The sequence below is a fragment of the Physella acuta genome, unplaced genomic scaffold (assembly GCF_028476545.2).
Source record: "Physella acuta isolate Inbredline_101_S28 unplaced genomic scaffold, ASM2847654v3 ptg002183l, whole genome shotgun sequence".
In the NCBI taxonomy this organism is placed as follows: domain Eukaryota; kingdom Metazoa; phylum Mollusca; class Gastropoda; family Physidae; genus Physella; species Physella acuta.
In genome coordinates, this window is record NW_026733684.1 from 156,951 (window position 1) to 175,959 (window position 19,009).

At 30.2% G+C, this 19,009-nt stretch overlaps 1 protein-coding gene across 3 annotated transcripts; it reads right to left on the reverse strand.

The window, feature by feature from the left end:
- Positions 1 to 1,188: 1,188 nt before the first annotated feature.
- Positions 1,189 to 18,721, reverse strand: LOC131932462 (putative FERM domain-containing protein FRMD8P1). Of its 3 annotated transcripts, XM_059289369.1 has the most exons (14): positions 18,615 to 18,721; positions 14,603 to 14,762; positions 13,833 to 13,923; positions 12,764 to 12,931; positions 11,306 to 11,407; positions 11,131 to 11,189; positions 9,295 to 9,458; positions 8,918 to 9,118; positions 8,028 to 8,160; positions 6,824 to 6,994; positions 4,251 to 4,350; positions 3,221 to 3,310; positions 2,961 to 3,035; positions 1,189 to 2,174 (listed from the first exon to the last, which is right to left on the reverse strand). In XM_059289369.1, the coding sequence occupies exons 2-14, from the start codon at positions 14,624 to 14,626 to the stop codon at positions 2,161 to 2,163; spliced, it is 1,392 nt and encodes a 463-aa protein (XP_059145352.1). In that variant the 5' UTR covers positions 14,627 to 14,762; positions 18,615 to 18,721; the 3' UTR covers positions 1,189 to 2,160. The 3 variants fall into 3 exon arrangements, with proteins under 3 accessions (XP_059145352.1, XP_059145353.1, XP_059145354.1); XM_059289370.1 differs by lacking the exon at positions 14,603 to 14,762; XM_059289371.1 differs by lacking the exon at positions 3,221 to 3,310.
- Between the last annotated feature and the right edge of the window lie 288 nt (positions 18,722 to 19,009).

The following is a 19,009-nucleotide window of genomic DNA, read 5'->3' on the forward strand; positions in this document are numbered from 1 at the left end:
AGATAAAAAAAAAATATTACACACTGAAGTGTATGTTTTTCTGAGATCATTAAGTTGATGTCATTTTAATTTTAGCATATATTATTATTAAATTTTAGAATCTTAATAGAGTATGTTAACTAAAAAGTTAATAAGGAATTCAACAATAAAACAAAATCTGATTCAGCCATTTTTAAATAGATGTAAATATTTATCAAACTAAAAATCAATACTATTAACATTTGCTCCATAAAAAAAGTTTTAAAAAAATGTCTCATAAATTTAAAAAAAAATCTTTTTTCTCTTTAAAATAAAAGAAAACAAAATCTTTTATTGATTAAAATTCTTTTTGAAATGTATACAGACATTTGTGAAATCTTTAATCACAGTTCACAAATAAATATTTTTTAAATATTGTGATAATTCTTGCTTTTTACCAGCTCTTTAACTATTTACAATTACTATCATTTAAAAAAAAGTATTGATATGTATTTACATTGACTGATGAATAATAAATAGAGTAAGTCACAAGTGAGAGGGCAGAAAAGTTATACAATATACAATCTAATTGAATATAGAAATATTGCAAAAAAGAAAACATGATTTTCTTCCTTAAATAATTTTTTTTTGCTTCAAAAGATGCGTAGTTAAACATAATAGAATGGCAGTGCTACTTTGGCAATTTTTAAAAAAAAACTAAGCTTCTAATTAAAGTAGAATTAAAAAATATCAAGATATGGTACAATTAAAATCTCATCTAAAATATAATATTTATAAACATTCTTTTTCAAACACTACTACTAATAATAGTTTAAGCAATTTCTCATGTCAACATCTCAAATGAATTGTCTTTCAACAAAAATTTAAAAACCAAAATTATTAAAATAAGTTTTGTTATAATATATTGAATAAAGTAAAATGTAGTGGAATGTCTATGAGTCAGTTCTTGTTTCAGTCTATATCTGAATATTGTTGAGTTTTTTTTTTTATAAACAAAATCAATGTCTAACAAAATCTAAAATAAAAATAAAATATTTCTATAGCTTCCTTTACTTTATAAATTAATTCTCTGCATTTACAAATTTTCAACAAATTTCTAAATTTTTCAAGGTTTAATAAAAATAATAAAAATTTATAATTTTTTTTTTCTTAACAACGATAAAAATTTACTAAAATGTAATGAAAAGTCATCAAATAAATATTTTAAAATTTACAAGTTTAATAGACGAGCAATGATGCTTTGAATTAAGAATAATCAAATAGATATGATCACTAATAACTATATTTAACCTTGTGAATAGCAATTTTAATAGGGTGTAGCAGCAAAGAAACTAAACCTATTAGGGTCAACAAGTATTTGAGGGTAAATAAAGTTTCTAATACGACATTGTGTATGTTTTGTAAGAGATATGTAAACCGTAACCTGCATTATTTAATTTAACTCGTAGATTTGACAGTTTCCATGTTAGTCAGCTGTTCTAGTTAATAGTCAATGATACCACTTTTCATGTTGATTAAAAGGTGTTGGATAATGAAGAAACAATGAATTTAAAAAAAAATGAAACTCAGTCAAAATGCAAACAGAAATAATTATGTCAACAGAAAAAACGTCAACAACAAAATATTAACAGAAAAATGCATCATATCAAGAAAAACAATAAAATATAAAATGGAGTTTTAGAAAAAAGACTCTTTAAAGAATCTTTTTTTTATTCATTTTATGAACCAAAAATAACAAAATTATTTTTAATATTTTTCCCCCTCGATACAAATTATTGCAAAAAAAAAAAAAAAGAAGTCTTCCTTTTAAATAAGTGGGGTGGATTCCCTTAACAAAAGTAGGCCCATTGAGGCTACATCTGGGCAGTTGGACAAGAGAAGCGAGGGAGACAAGAGAAGCAAAACAAACTACTTTCCATAACAAAACATTAAAATAAAATACATCATCTAATTTGAAAGAAAAAAGCATGATTTTAGATAAGGGAATAAATCAAAACATTTCTTTTTTCAAATCTATTTTATAAAATTAATTTTTAGTTCAATTAACTGTATAACTATTATCTGATATGAAAGTTCACATCATGAAAAAAAAAGTATTATGCATGTATACTGTCAAGTTTTAAATTTCCCTCCCCTGCTAAACTTCCTGCCACTTTCAACAGCAAAACTTGTGTTGCTTTCTTACTCAACCTCTTCTATAAAAGGAAAAGAGAAAGGATTTAATAAAAATGATATCTCAAAGGGAAGTAATTCAACATATAAACAACTGGACAAATTCCATGAAGAAAAAAACACCTCAAATTAAATGGATCATTACAATTTCTTTGTACTATATTTTTTGGTCAACTATGAGGCTATTCCATCAACATAATATTAATACTGATATTTCAGCGCAATTATATAATAATAATTTTAGTGTAATCTGTTTATCAACACAACTACAATTTTGAGAGTATTTTTTTTGAGAATTCTTCATGTCATTTAAAAATTTATGCAATAACAATTATCATTTTATACATTTATTTTGAAACTTTAAAAATATTATACAAATATTTCAAAACCTTACTGAAAGAGATCCTGTTTTAATGGTCTATTGCTTGAAAGGTTATTTTTTTACTAAGACAGTTTGGTTGCTTAGGCATATCAGAGAATGGACAGCGTACAGAATGAAAAAAGAAAACAGAATGAGCAGAAAACAGAATTACATAAAACAGTATGGACAGAAAACAGTGTGGACAGAAAACAGTATGGACAGAAAACAGTATGGACAGAAAATAGTATGGACAGAAAACAGAATGGATAGAAAATAGAATGGATAGAAAATAGAATGGACAGAAAACAGTATGGGCAGAAAACAGAATGGATAGAAAATAGAATGGATAGAAAATAGAATGGACAGAAAACAGAATGGACAGAAAACAGAGTTGACAGCTGTCAAGGACAGGAGCAAATGAACTGCAAACGTAAAGAAAATGGATTACCCCCATCTGTTGTGTATGTCTCCAAGACTAATCTGTCCAGCTTGTTAAACAACTGCTTGTAGCTCACATCTGAAACTGTAGTGAAAAAAACATGTATCACTTCCCCAAACTCACACATTATTGGGGGAATTCTTTGTTATTCTCATCCTCCAAATGGCAACCCACTCCCCAAAGGAAAGTAAACAAAACATATCTTTCTATCATGTCTAAAGTGTTTGGATTCTATGTAAAATATTTGTTTCCCTAACTGTTCTCCCTACCTGGGGTCTTAGTTGCTGGCTTCTGAGGGTGTTTTTCTTGTTGGGTCGGATTCAGGTCAATATCGCTACTTATAGTCGCAGGCACATGCCCTAAAGTGGGGTATTCAAAGCACAAGGCTTAAATAAAAGTGACTTTTTACTTTCTCGTATATACCAAGTATAGAGAAAGTCTTGTAATCGTGAAAAAAAAAAATCTCATCTCGACGTTTTACACCTCACTGATACAGAAAAACATAATTTTGCAATCTTGTCTGTGTGTGTGTCTGTGTGTGTGTGTAAACACGATAACTTGAGTACCAGTACAGCTAGGTTGATGAAATTTCATATATAAGTATTTTATCAAAATCGTAGATCCGTATCAACTTTTGAGCGATTTCCGATAACCAGAAGTGGTACTTTTTCTACTTTGAATTTTTTCAAAAGCCTATAACTTGAGTACTATTTCAGATAGATAAATGAAATTTCACATGTAAGTAAAAGATCAAATGCTCTACCTTCTGTCAAAGTTTGAGTAATTTCCGTTGACCGGAAGTACTAATTTACACTATTTCCGATTTCTCAAAAAACACATGTAAATTTATAAAGTACTAATAATATTGTGCACTATTATGCACATTTCATTTGGCGTTCACCTGGTGTGCAATTCTTTTTTCTACGAGATTTTATTCTATTTTATTCTAGTATTAATGTAGATTATATATATATATATATATATATATATCTACATATATATATCTATATATATAGATCTATATATATATATATCTATATATATATATATATCTATATGTATATATCTATATATATCTATCTATATATATCTATATCTATATATATATATATATATATATATATATATATATATATATATATATATATATATATATATATATATATATATATAACATATATGTATAAACTATAAATTAAGAACAGTGGGAGGTGGTCATCTAACATTATACAATGGAGCAGGTGGAGTTGCCAAAGGAGAATGAGACTAGACTCTGATAAAAATAAAAACATGTAATACCCTTGTATGCATCTACAACATCAATATCACTTGAAATTCTTCTCTTGTCCTCAAGAATTTTGGCAACCAACGTTTCTATGAGAGCATCCATCAGTTTGGCCTGGGGAAAGAAAAAACTATTTAAAAAATGCAGGTGTAAGAGAAAGTTTGCTCTGGTGGGTGCAGATGACTAAGAGGGAAAATAGATTGGTGTTGACCATACAATCACTTCAAACTCAGAGGTCAAAGATCATTTATCTACCCCTAAACATGCCCAACCCTGATGACTTAAAGTAGGAATTCATACATTGACAGAGGACTTTGAAGCAAATAGAGGGAAAATGCTAAGCTGAAAAAAAAAATTAAAATAAGAGAGTTTATTATAATTTTTTTTCATCTTAGAAAATATTTTGATATTATTAAAATAATTGCTTTTATTATCATTACCATAGCTCAACTCTTTAGGACCGTAACGAAGCTCCCAGCGGTCGGCCTGCCATACCGTAACGACGCTCCCAGCGTCCGATAAAATTTTCTCTATTTAATTCGTTGTTTTTCGGAATCCAAGTTTTTAATCGTAAATCTAGGTCATGATAACGATGGAGCGGCCATTTTTCGTTGTATTTACTTCTTGTAGTTTTCTCATTAGATCGATTTTGTATTTTATAGAATTTTTTTTTGGAAACCAACTCGAAAAACTGCATTTTTTAACACTGCGAAATGCCGTTCAGCGGCCGCGTCTAAACGTTTACGTCGCCGCATTATAAAATTAACGAAAATTAAAGTATTTATACTAAGACTAATCCGATCCATGATTTTTGTAGGATAAATGGACCTACTTTCTGTTATGATGTATGTTTGACTAGATAAATTGGTGCGCATGAATGCTGGTGCGAAGCGATAATATTGAACAAGTGAAAGTGTGACGCGGTACGCAAGAAAGTGACGTTTTAGTGTGAGTTCGTTGTTGCCGGGGAAGAAGTTGGAGTTAGTCTTGTTCGTGTTATGTTAGGGTTAGGTTGTCCAGTCTTAGTATCGTTTGTTCAAGCTGTCTGATGTCTATTTCTATAGTGCAATAAATGGAATTAGTGACCAATGTCATTCTGTCAAATCATTTGTAAGCGTTGATGTCGTCGTGTCTCAAGATGCACTGTTGCATGGCTAGACATAATGAAATGGTAGTGGTATTGAAATATAATATTGGATCAGGTAGTTCTACCCTCTCACTGCATAGCTGTGGTACACATATAGAACCCAGTTACAACACTTTCGTTTTCTATAAATAAGAACTCATGAAAAGTTATTCTTATTATTAATTTTCCTGACAGAAGCGTAATTTTTGCACGAAAAAAACAACTCTTTATTTTTTCTTCTTTAAAACTAAGTAATTATCTTTCTTCAGTAAATAAATAATTCCTTAAAATGTATATCAGTGTGTAGGGTATTCAATTACGATTAATTTATATCAATCATGTGTGGGGTTTAAATTAACGGGTAAAAAGATATGGGTCATTTAGCCGCACGGGTACTGAAAAAAAATAAGGGAAAAAAAATAATTCCGGTAAAACGTGAAAATAATTACGGGCTTAAAGAGTTAACTATATTCTATAATACAATGTTTGTTAAGTTGAAAAGAAGTAAGTAAAATATGAGTAACCCTTAAATTATATTATAGTTTTTCATCTGGGAAAATACTTTAGTATCAACAAAATGCTTTTAAGATCATTACTATAGCTTTACTATATTCTACCAATACAATGTTTGCTAAGTTGAAAAGAAGTAAGTAAAATATGAGTAGCCTTAAATTATATTATAGTTTTTCATCTGGGAAAATACTTTGGTATCATCAAAATATTTTGCTTTTATGATCATTACTATAGTTTACTATATTCTACCAATACAATGTTTGCTAAGTTGAAAGGAAGTAAGTAAAATATGAGTAGCCTTAAATTATATTATAGTTTTTCATCTGGGAAAATACTTTGGTATCATCAAAATATTTTTCTTTTATGATCATTACTATAGTTTACTATATTCTACCAATATAGTATTTTGCTATTCCCTTAACACACAGTTTCTGATGATTTATTTTTCTGGAGTTATGATGAGTAATTGAGTGGGCAGAACAAAAAAACCTCATAGGACCTATGTTCCAGCTAAGCTGCACGGTTGCGCGACCCCACAGTAGTTTTTAACTGCCGCTCAGTCATTTTGTAAAAAAAAAAGTAAAGTTTCCCTTTCAAACCTGACGGTCTATGGGGCAAGTGAAGTAGAGTTCACTTGTTTCTGTGACCTCGGCATATGAAGAGATAGTGTGGTCAGCACTATGCCCAGCCGCCTTTACTTTCCCTAACATGAGTTAGGTACCCATCAGAGTTGGGTGGACTCAGGGACGGTCTGCTGATTTGAACCCTGTTTCGAACTCGAGACTTACGGGTTAGTAGTCCAGCTCTCTACCGCTAGACCACTCCGTCCCATAAGTCATTTTGTACAAAACATATATCCTTGTATAAGACTTTTAGAACAGCGCGCACACAAAAAACACGCTGCACACGATCTTTTTCCCCTTATAGGGAACATAGCATAGGACCCACCTCTCCTGACATGATCTGCAGTAATTTGGTGACAGTTTTATCTCCAGCCACTGTCCTCTGATCAGATGGGAACTGTATGATCAGCATGGGTTCCGGATCATTGTCCCCATCCCATGCTTTGTCTACATAGGTCCAGGACAGTTTACTAAATGGCATGTACAGCAGAAACTCCTGCAAAACAAATTTAGACATTAATGGACTTCTTTCATATAAAGCTGAAACATAAAATCAAGTTCGTATATGCAATCCTTTTATATTTTAAACATGTTTATCTTTTTGTTTAATGAAGTCAATTCAGCGTGTATTTTAAATTTCATTACTGCATACCATTTTTGTTGATTTATTTTTATTAGATTCCTAATCTCAAAAGTAATTTATTTTTATTAGATTCCTAATCTCAAAAGTGATTTATTTTTATTAGATTCCTAATCTCAAAAAAAAATTCAAGCAATGCTGTGTAATGTTTGATTATAAATTATTTTTAGGGATACAAATAAGGGTTACATTTATCTAAATGTCCAAATAAACTAATGTCATCAAAAAACTTTAATTTACATATTTGGAAGTTAAAATTGCAGTTAATCCAGCACAAAATTAACAGTTACATCTTACACTTCCTATTTATAAAATCTGTCAAATTGTAACTGATGAGTTTAATAACAGAGAAATGTTTTTGTGCCACATGCTGGGTACATAGCAAGGTAGTACAGTGCCTGCCAACAAGAAGAGTTTAGAGACCAGAGTTGACAGATGCATCACAGCAGATTTGAGGGAGATAATAGGTAGAACATCAGGGGATGCTAGTAGGTCTTGTTGTTCAGTCTATTTGATTAGCTGAATTTGCTAGTTTTATGGTACTCAGTATATTCACTTAGCATAGACCTCTAGAAAGCGGTGTTTTGATAGATGTATTATAACTATGTTTTTTTACTAAATTAAAATAAACAGTTCTTATTTTTGTATTCTAAACATGTACATCAAGAAAGGAGCTTTTAAATTCATAGTTGAGTAAGTGAGTTAAGAGTTGTGACAATACCTTATAATACATTCATAGATCACAAACACAAAAAAAGATTAACTTTAATAACTATGGACTTTTTAAACTGTACTTTGTTATAGTAAAATAGTCTTCGTCCCAATTAACTTCACAGCTTGTTGATATACCTGTGCAACTAAATTTTTAAACACCAGCTAAGGAACTTACATCTTTGAGCTTGTCAAAAATTGCTATTCCTTCTGTGTTGATGCAAATGGTCACTTTAATGAGTGGGGATGGAAAGATGAGCTTGCGAATCTTGCCCAGTTTGACTTCCACTTCACCAGAAAAAAAAGCCCCCCTGTTGAGAAATAGAACAATGTTTCACTGAGCCTTTACTTATGGGGAATTTTTTTTTTATTTTGTCAAAATTAGTGTTACACAATTTTTAGTTCATTTTTTTATAATTCTGTATTGCGGGAATCTATGAAAAAGATTTAGCTATGATTTTTTTTTTAATAATTTCTTTGATTCAGACAAGGGAAAAGTTTTTTTTTTATTTACAAAGTTAAGTCCATATTTTAGTAGGATTTGGCACTAATGTACCTTGAGTGAGCACAGAAAAAAAATAACCACAGGCTTATAGAATTTATGAGAACTAGATCTAATAACTATTAACTAATGCCCTTGCTTTTTTTTTTAATTGATTTTCAAAATTTTTAACTGAATAAAATTATACAGCTGGCTAATTAAAGCATTAGATTTATAAATTATTGTGGCTTCAGGTATCTTATTTATAGAATGATTTTTTTATAAAGAAAAGACTGTATATGAGTTTATCTTACCCATATCATTCTCAAAGAAGGAAAGATAGTTGGCTTAAAGAATCTTACCAAACACAAAATCTCTCTAACGAAAACATTTAAAGGGACCCTAACCATTGGATACTCCCAAAGTATCTTAATTGGCTTAAAGAATCTTACCAAACACAAAATCTATCTAATGAAAAAAAATTAAAGGGACTTTACCCATAGAATGGATATTCCCAAAGTATCTTAATTTAAAGAATCTTACCAAACACAAAATCTCTCGAATGAAAAAAATTAAAGGGACCCTACCCATAGAATGGATACTCCCAAAGTATCTTAAGATAGTTCTTGTACTGTTCCGCTAATTCTGGTTCTCCAGACAACTGGGCTGAAGCTTTTTTGTGAGCCTCCATGAATTGCTGCTCGCAGGGTGTGGACGTGTTGCGGCCAAAAATTTTAAACCGGCTAGGCACAGCCATAAACAATGGGTAGTATTTATTTAAATTGGCCCTGAAAGTGAATACACAAAAGAGCTAGAAAATGTTTTTTAAAATTACAAATGTATATGACAGCATGCCTATTTTTATATAGACAATTACACATGTATTCAAAATTTTTGCTGTTAATTTTAACAAGGTGTTTATTTTAAACTTAAATGAAAAGAAATATCACTACAAGTAATTTACTTATAATCAGCTATGGCAGTCTTATCATCGTATTTTCCCATTTGAATAATTGCTTGGATGCCAGCTAAGGTATGGTAATCTTCTTCATGTAGAATGTATCGTGACTCTAAGACATTGAATTTTGCTTCATGGTACAGGTAATATAAAATCTTTTCATTTTTTATCTGAAATTTATAAAATTATAAAATTGTACATTTTTTTTCTTAATAGTTTATAAGCCTTTTTTCTTAATAGTTTATAAGCCTTTTTTCTTAATAGTTTATAAGCCTTTTTTCTTAATAGTTTATAAGCCTTTTTTCTTAATAGTTTATAAGCCTTTTTTCTTAATAGTTTATAAGCCTTTTTTCTTAATAGTTTATAAGCCTTTTTTCTTAATAGTTTATAAGCCTTTTTTCTTAATAGTTTATAAGCCTTTTTTCTTAATAGTTTATAAGCCTTTTTTCTTAATAGTTTATAAGCCTTTTTTCTTAATAGTTTATAAGCCTTTTTTCTTAATAGTTTATAAGCCTTTTTTCTTAATAGTTTATAAGCCTTTTTTCTTAATAGTTTATAAGCCTTTTTTCTTAATAGTTTATAAGCCTTTTTTCTTAATAGTTTATAAGCCTTTTTTCTTAATAGTTTATAAGCCTTTTTTCTTAATAGTTTATATGCCTTTTTTCTTAATAGTTTATAAGCCTTTTTTCTTAATAGTTTATATGCCTTTTTTCTTAATAGTTTATATGCCTTTTTTCTTAATAGTTTATAAGCCTTTTTTCTTAATAGTTTATAAGCCTTTTTTCTTAATAGTTTATAAGCCTTTTTTCTTAATAGTTTATAAGCCTTTTTTCTTAATAGTTTATAAGCCTTTTTTCTTAATAGTTTATAAGCCTTTTTTCTTAATAGTTTATAAGCCTTTTTTCTTAATAGTTTATAAGCCTTTTTTCTTAATAGTTTATAAGCCTTTTTTCTTAATAGTTTATAAGCCTTTTTTCTTAATAGTTTATATGCCTTTTTTCTTAATAGTTTATAAGCCTTTTTTCTTAATAGTTTATAAGCCTTTTTTCTTAATAGTTTATAAGCCTTTTTTCTTAATAGTTTATAAGCCTTTTTTCTTAATAGTTTATAAGCCTTTTTTCTTAATAGTTTATAAGCCTTTTTTCTTAATAGTTTATAAGCCTTTTTTCTTAATAGTTTATAAGCCTTTTTTCTTAATAGTTTATAAGCCTTTTTTCTTAAGAGTTTATAAGCCTTTTTTCTTAATAGTTTATAAGCCTTTTTTCTTAATAGTTTATAAGCCTTTTTTCTTAATAGTTTATAAGCCTTTTTTCTTAATAGTTTATAAGCCTTTTTTCTTAATAGTTTATAAGCCTTTTTTCTTAATAGTTTATAAGCCTTTTTTCTTAATAGTTTATAAGCCTTTTTTCTTAATAGTTTATAAGCCTTTTTTCTTAATAGTTTATAAGCCTTTTTTCTTAATAGTTTATATGCCTTTTTTCTTAATAGTTTATAAGCCTTTTTTCTTAATAGTTTATAAGCCTTTTTTCTTAATAGTTTATAAGCCTTTTTTCTTAATAGTTTATAAGCCTTTTTTCTTAATAGTTTATAAGCCTTTTTAACCCTACATGCTCTAGAGCATTTATTTTGGGTTAGTGTTATAAAATGTAAACAGTAAAGAGGTTCTAGTTGTGATAGAGCTTCTGTAATTTTGCCCTGAATAAAGAACAAACTAGATTATAAATATCCGGGGGGGGGGGGGGGGTTAGGATAAAAAGGGATGAAAAAAGGAAGTATTTTTCAACTGGGGCGATTTTCAGCTTCATAGTGTTTTTTTCTATTGGTAAAATAAATTGTACTCACCAAATGTTCTCTTTCTCTTTTAAAAAACACATCTCTCTGAAACATTAATACTGGCTCACCTGAGGAGATCAAAGAATATTAAGTATAAATTATAAAAGACCTACTTTTATAAACAAGCTTTTTTTTAGTAATAGTTCGCTTCTAATAAAATGTCAGAAGTATTGGTTCAACTAACTTTCTTGGATTTCCTTGTCTGAGGCATTTGTGTACAGAGTACAAAGACCGTCCCATCTTTGCACTACAGTAAATGGATTGTGGTTCTTCTTGAGACGTAGCTCTGTTAAATAGAAATATTTATCAAAATTATAAAGGCAAGGTTGATTTTAATTAATCATTTACAAATACTTGTACGTGTAAATCTGAAAATCTTTCAATAAGGAAAGAACAATATCTGAATATTATGAGATGGCATGGCCTGAGTAGTAGAGAGCAAGGCTGCCAACCCAAAACTCTCGAGTTCAAATCCGGGTCCAAGTCAGTGGAATGTCCCTGAATCCGCCCAGCTCTGATGGGTATAGGGGACATAAAGTAAATGCGGCTGGACAAATTGCTGACCACACCTTCCCTTAATGTGCCGAGCTCAAAAAATAAATGAACTCTACTTCATCTGCCTTAGGGATCGCTTGGTTTAAAGAGGATTCTTTACTATAATATCTTAATGTGGACATTTTTTAATTGACTATAGATCTAGCTGGTCTTTGGGTTTTCAAAAAACATTTTTACAGAAAAAATAAGGAATGGTTGTGTTAACTTTGAACAAGTTTCCTTCAGCCATTTTCACATTGATAGGCTTTGCTAGTGCCATCCATCTTTAACATGAATCAAAGAAAGAGGGACTAATAACTTGAGCAAGTGGAAGCAGGCAATAATAGACATAAAGTTTTTTATTAATGTAAAATCATTGCCGTGTGAAGAGGTAGAATAGGATCTTGTATGGCTATGCTGTTCTGTCTCCACAATGACTATTTTCTGTCTATCTATGGCATTGAAATAACAACTTTGTGTAATATTGCTATATAAGTCTCTGCATCTATGAGGTGTGGTAAGCGAATACATGGAGCAACAGTGAACAAACACATGTAGCAACTATTTCATTAGCTTTAATGCCTTGATAAACATGCATCTAACATAAACCACCACCGTAGCAAACTTTAAAAACAATGAAGAAAATACCATCATAACTGAAATAATTCAATCCCAGTCAAACCACTGGTGGTTATAACAATAGTAGTGAGTTTTAAAACCTCTATTCTTGGTCAAGTGGTACAGTATACAAATGCTAACCGGAAAGATTTTAAGGACACAGGATAAATTAAGCCTATCTAGCTCTAATAGGTTATCTAAGTCAAAGAAAGCTAAAATGGCTTGGAACTGTTCCAACCTTGAGTTTTTTCATCTTCTGAAGTCACATAAACCAGATGAGCTCTACTAATGAATTGCTTTACTTTATATTTTCACTATGTAAAAATGGTACATTACTCCATTCTGGAAACAGAACCTAGTACAGGGAATTTCAGTTATTCTAAATGTTTACTACACAACTTTTCTAAAATCCCATAGGATAGATTAAATAAAAGTTATGATGTGCAAGCAATTTTGTTTTAAAATTAGACAACACAGAGAGGTTAAATACCTATTATGGGTGAGACAAGCCATAAGCTAAAAATATCAGAGGCTTCAGGTGGTAGGCCCTGTTCGTTTATAACAAGATCTATGAGGTTTTCACATTTGGACTGGGGTGCATCCTCAAGTGTAAAATGTACTCCAGTTCTGTCTTTTAAGAACACCACCAAGTCCATAACTAGAGACAGAGAAGGAAAAAAAAGTAACATATTTAATAGAACACATGTAAAATATACACAAATAAGATTTCACAAGAACAAAAATAACTATACGTATGTGTTGTTGTTTTGTTTTTTTTTCATTTTTTCTTCTTATAGATTGTAGTATATTTAAAAACTACACAATTTAGTTACTCTATGCCTTTATAAATAAAATAAGTATAAAAAACTTTATAACACGCATATAATTGCACTAAAAATAACAAGAAAACAACATAAATGTTTTCTGTAATAAATGTAATAATAAAAGTGTTGTATAATTAAGAATAAAGAAAATCAAAGGCTGTAGAGGGGTCGGCGTGGTCGAGTCGGTAAAGTTCATGGTTGCTAAACCGAAAAGTCTCGAGTTCGAACCCTCGGGCAGATGAGGCTCGTTAGCTGGGGACAGCCACTCTTCTAGGAGAGACAACTCCAAAATTAAACAACTGCTGCCTTGTAGATTGTTCTTGGTTGGACAAAGGCTATGGAAGCAAATCCAAAAAGAAAAGCAGGCTGAAATCGGAGTCAATGGCCTCAATGGCGCATAACCAGTTGACACGTAACGCTTAATTGTGTTGGAGGCGTGGTCGAGTCGGCAAAAAGCTCATGGTTGATAAATTCGAACAAAGTCTCGAGTTCAAACCCACTGGCAGATAAATCTCGATCCCCTTCAAGACTAATAATTAAGAACGAAGAAGAAGAAGAAGAAGGCTGTAGAACATATACCATCAACCCACCATATGGAACACAATATAAATAAATGATAAATCTCCACCAACCCTGTTCTGTTACTGTTGAACAATTCCTAACCAAAATCCATATTTTCATAAAGTCTAGCAGTAAAAATTATCAAAAATTAACAATGGAACTGCAGTGACATACCATCTTCAATATTACTCCCTACACGAATTAACTCATTGCTTCCAGCTTCCAACTGGGTGCCATGGATGTCCTTCTTCCGTTTTTGTTTTTTCTGAAAATAAAATGTTTATTATTTAAGTTACCTTAAGCTACCACAGGACATTTTCAAACTGATGCGATAGGCAGAACGTATAAAAAAAACTCATAACTGCGGGGCAATATGTCTACAACAAAATAGAGAACCATATTTATTTGTGTGTATTGTTGTTTTTATCTTCATTAAAAATGAATTAATGTTTTCTACAGAAGTCTTAAATATAATAGAAATAACCATTTCAAACTGTAATGCTAACACCCTGCTAAATACTATAATAACTATCTTAAAGGCTAATATAGGAAATAAATTTTCGTTTAGCATATTACTGCCCAGTATTCTGCCAATATTCAATACAATTAACTCAACATTGATTTTTTTAGTTAAAAAAAAAGTAATATAAAAAGTAATATAAATGTACCTATCTTTCTTCAATTGCAAAATTTAAACACAAAATTATTTTAATTAGCTACAACAGCCATATTAACCGTATTGATGAAATGAAAAAATATGGTTGAAATGGGGAAAAAAAAATTGTCTAAAAGAAACAAGGTAAATGATAAAGATTACAAAAAACAAAATACAGAATAATAACAAAATAGGTATAGTAATTCCATCACCTGAAAACCCACAAATATATCTTGGATTTTTTTTTATTAAAAAAATGTATACAACTGCCCTCGATACAATCACTTACCGACTTGCAACAAATCTTTGGCATTATTCTATTAGTATGGAGTGTTCAATTCAAATCAGTCAAAAACCTCACAGTGAAAAGCTATTTTTGCGTGGTCATTGCATTTACATTAGTTGTGTTGAATACGATTTCAAATTTCTTTGTGGTAACAGACTCGGATCTGAATGAGTTTTATACATTTAAATACATTTTGCAAAAGAAATTTTTTTTTTTAAATAATTTTCCCCCAAAATGTTAAGGATCTAGTGAGTGAAAATCTGAGTATTAATTCTGTTTATAAATTATTTTTAACACATTAATATTACACAAAAAATTATTTCTTCAAAATGTTGTATGTATATACCTTTAGAAGTATGCCTAAAGCTCCTAAAAAGGCAAATAAGTTAATATTTCCTCATTTTCTTTCTTTAATTTATTTTATTTTAAAGTAATTAATAATCATACACTTATTTTCAACATTATTTTATTATAGATTTTCTTAGTTTAATGTACAAGAATTATTTAACTTCTATTGTTTAGAAAATACAAAAAATAAAATATAAACTGAAAAATATTTGTTTGGCTCTTATTGAAATACTGATTATGGCTGAATGATACGTCAAGGTTCATCTTGGAACATAGGGCTAGCTGTTAATGCCTTAGTTAGAGATAGCGTTAGATTGGGGAATTAGGGTAAACTATATATATATATATATATATACATATATATATACATATATATATATACATATATATATATATACATATATATATATACATATGTATATATATATATATATATATATATATATATATATATATATATATATATATATATATATATATATATATATATATATATATATATATTTACTAGCTTACCCATTGCATGTTGCTAAAATCTCAGAAGAAAGAAAATTCAAGGACACTCTTCGTGATAAAATTCAATTTACAGTGTGTCCTTTTTGTTGAAACTTATTATTACTTAACATGGGAAACACGTCAGATTAATTCTAATTTTTATTATAGCATGTAGATATACAATATGTTTTGTTATTATGCCTGCTACATGAATCAATCAGAAGGTTTACCAAAATGTGAGGAAGCCACAAACAGTTGTAGATGTGAGAAGCATTGACTTTCCAAATTTAGCTTTACAGGCCTCAGTGTATAACCAATCATGTGTTTTCTTGAACTTGTTATTTAAATGTCAACAAAATGTCTGCACTACATTTCTTGCATACTAACGGCCAGGACGTCAGTGCTCAGATATTTTTTAAAATGTTATGCTAGAAATCTTCGCAGAGAGTGTACTCAACAACTTCCTACCATTAAGGATAAGAAGTCAGTTACAAAGGGGTGCCACCCTTTGTTTGATTTAGTCATGAAGTCTAGTAGCCCACTCTATCCCTTGTGTTGGGGCACACTAAAAAATTAATGTAGACACCATAGTGCTCATGGCACTTGACAGTTGATTCACATAGCAGGCCTGCTCCTGGCCCGCTGTGGAGGACATCCAATCAGCTGACCCAACACAACTAAACATTATGTGTCAACATGTTATGAGCCATATAGAATGCATTTGTTTGATTTTGGAGTTATCTCTACTAGATGGGTTGCTGTCCCCAGCTACTGAGCCTTATCTAACAGAAGGTTTAAACTAAGGGCTGTTTGGTTAAGAAACTGTGAGATTTACTGACTTGACCATGCAGATCCCTATTTTCATTATAAATCATTGGAATTTTAAATTATTTTTGTACCCAAACCATTAAGCCTATTCATTTTATGAAAATTAATAATTAATCTAATTAGGCCCATACTAGTTAGAGTCTAGAGAATAGAAATCTTTTCTAGACTAATCTGGAGTATAAATATACTACTCTTTACTCTAGACTCTAGAGAATCAAAGAAAGAGGTTAGGCCTAAAGTAAATTCAGAGAGCTGTAATTGCAATTCAAAAGCTGTAACCGAGTTTAACCCATGGATAAGACTCATGGTATTAGTAGTCAAAGAATACAGGTATAAGACTCATGGTATTAGTAGTCAAAGAATACAGTTACAGAATACTACAGACTCTTGCTTGGTCTAGCTAGAATGCTAGATTCAAGATTAGAGCAAAGACTAGAGACTGAGACTGACTACTACTAGATCTAGTACTAGTCTAGATTCTATAGAACTTGAGTAAGAGTCTGTTGAATTAAATTATATTTAGAGGTGTGTCACTTCACTGTGTTACACTACACTGTTGAGTGTACTGTTATTGCTATACACAGTACACTGTATAAAATACACTAGAGGATATACTATTCTACGACTTTACACACACTCTTGATAAAACTCCATTTTAGCATATTTTATTCTCCGTTGCTTGTTTACCTCCAGTTGAGCGTATTTTATTATAATAACCGAAACACACCAAAACATAAGGAAAACAAGATTTATTTATTTGTATTGTATTTTTGTTTTAACAAATGAATAATAAACCGGGAGTGATCTCCCCTAAACTTTCTCGAATATTCTTATATAAAACAACAGGGGATGGGAACTCGGGCTATAGACATGATTTTTAATCCATTTTAAATACTTAAAGTTTTAAAAATAGAATAAAGTCTCGTAGACAAAAGAGTTGCACTCCAAGTGAACGCTAAATAAAAAAGTGCATAATAGTGCGCAATACTATTAGTACTTTAAAAATTTACATTAGTTTTTTGAGAAATCGGAAGTAGCGTAAATTACTACTTCCGGTCATCGGAAATTACTCAAAATTTAATAGAAGGTAGAAAATTAGATCTTTTACACACATGTGAAATTTTATTTATCTATCTGAAATAGTACTCAAGTTATAGGCTTTTAAAAAATTCAAAGTAGAAAAAGTACCACTTCCGGTTATCGGAAATCGCTCAAAAGTTGATACGGATCTACGATTTTGATAAAATACTTATATATGAAATTTCATCAACCTAGCTGTAACGGTACTCAAGTTATCGTGTTTACACACGGACAGACAGACAGACACACAGACATAGGGACAGGATTGCAAAGCCCAGTTTTTCAGAATGGATTACGCATAAAACCTCTTAATTTTGATAAATCTGGATTGATAATTTTTGCCCGATTAAAATAAGTCCTCTATACTTCGGATGTGATGAAGGACTGAGGTGTAATACGGTGAAAATTGTTAAAATTTCAAGAGATTTTTTTGCACGATTACAATACTTTCTCTATACTTCGTATACTATATACAAGAAAGTAAAAATGAATAAAAAAAAAACAAACAAAGAGACTGACTTTGTTTTAGATTTTGATAATTAACTGTTGTCAAAACTTGAGAAAAATCCAAATTTAGAATATTGAATGTGCTAGATCTATGTTCGTGTGTCAGAATTTTCATGGCAATGGGTGAAATACATACTCACAATGTGACAATTGCAAGGTGGTTAAGTTTGTATTGTTACGAGTTACAAGTATCTCCCAGGCATGATACCATAAATAAACCTTTATGAACTTGCAATGACCCCAAAACTGAGGCCAACACAATTTCAAACAGCTATTGTCCTAGCTATGCTGATAATTAAAGTCAATGTGAACTCACGGTGAACCCTCGACCGTGTAAGGATTTTTCTCCCGCTGACGATCACATGATATTTAATTGGAACAGTTCTAGAATCTAGATCTAGATCTAATGCTTTTTTTTTAACATTTTCTAATTAATAATTAATAATTATTAAATTAAAAATCACATTCATAAAAAATAAGTAGATCTACTAGTGTTTTCCTAACGTTTTTGTGTGTTTTGGTTGTGTTTATAATAAAATACGTACGCTCAACTGGAGGTGAACGTGAAGCGGGGGAATAAAATACGCTAAAATGGAGTTTTACCCACACTCTTGACTCTAGACTCTAGTCACTCTAGTCTTGACTGGTATTCCTGAGTGAGTTGAGTCAGAACTCGGAACAGAAAAGAAAGATGTCTCTAATCTCAGTAATCTGATTTTGAATTTTAACACAAAAACAAATCAGTTCAAATAATTACCTCTTGACTTTCAGCCATTTCAGAATAAACAATTTAACGAAGATCTATATTCATTTAACATTAAATTAATAATTATACACTACTTTACAGGATTATTATCAGAAATATTGAAATAAGTTAGATAAACTGACAACAGAAGACCGTGACAACAGGAAAATCCGGTGAACCGTCAATTTGTTTATCAAGTTTCAGATTTTAAATCCCAACTCCAAATCAAAGACTAATCTAGCAGCAAAAACTCAATAACACAAAAAATAATAATATTTCTAAAACCCATTTTTTTCAAGACTAGTATCATTAGCACGACAAATTGTATTGTTTGTACAATAAACGGTATACACAATTACTTCATGATTCAAATATTCTAACTAGTCAATAAATAATAAATACAAGCT

Bases quoted from the DNA above. Each gene is read 5' to 3' on its own strand.
- LOC131932462 (XM_059289369.1), bottom strand. From the start codon at position 14,626: ATGCCAAAGATTTGTTGCAAGTCG. The intron at 13,924-14,602 runs GTAAGTGATTGT...TTTTATTTTCAG, and splicing joins CAAAGATTTGTTGCAAGTCG to AAAAAACAAAAACGGAAGAA. The intron at 9,459-11,130 runs GTGAGTACAATT...TATAAATTTCAG, and splicing joins AAAGAGAAAGAGAACATTTG to ATAAAAAATGAAAAGATTTT.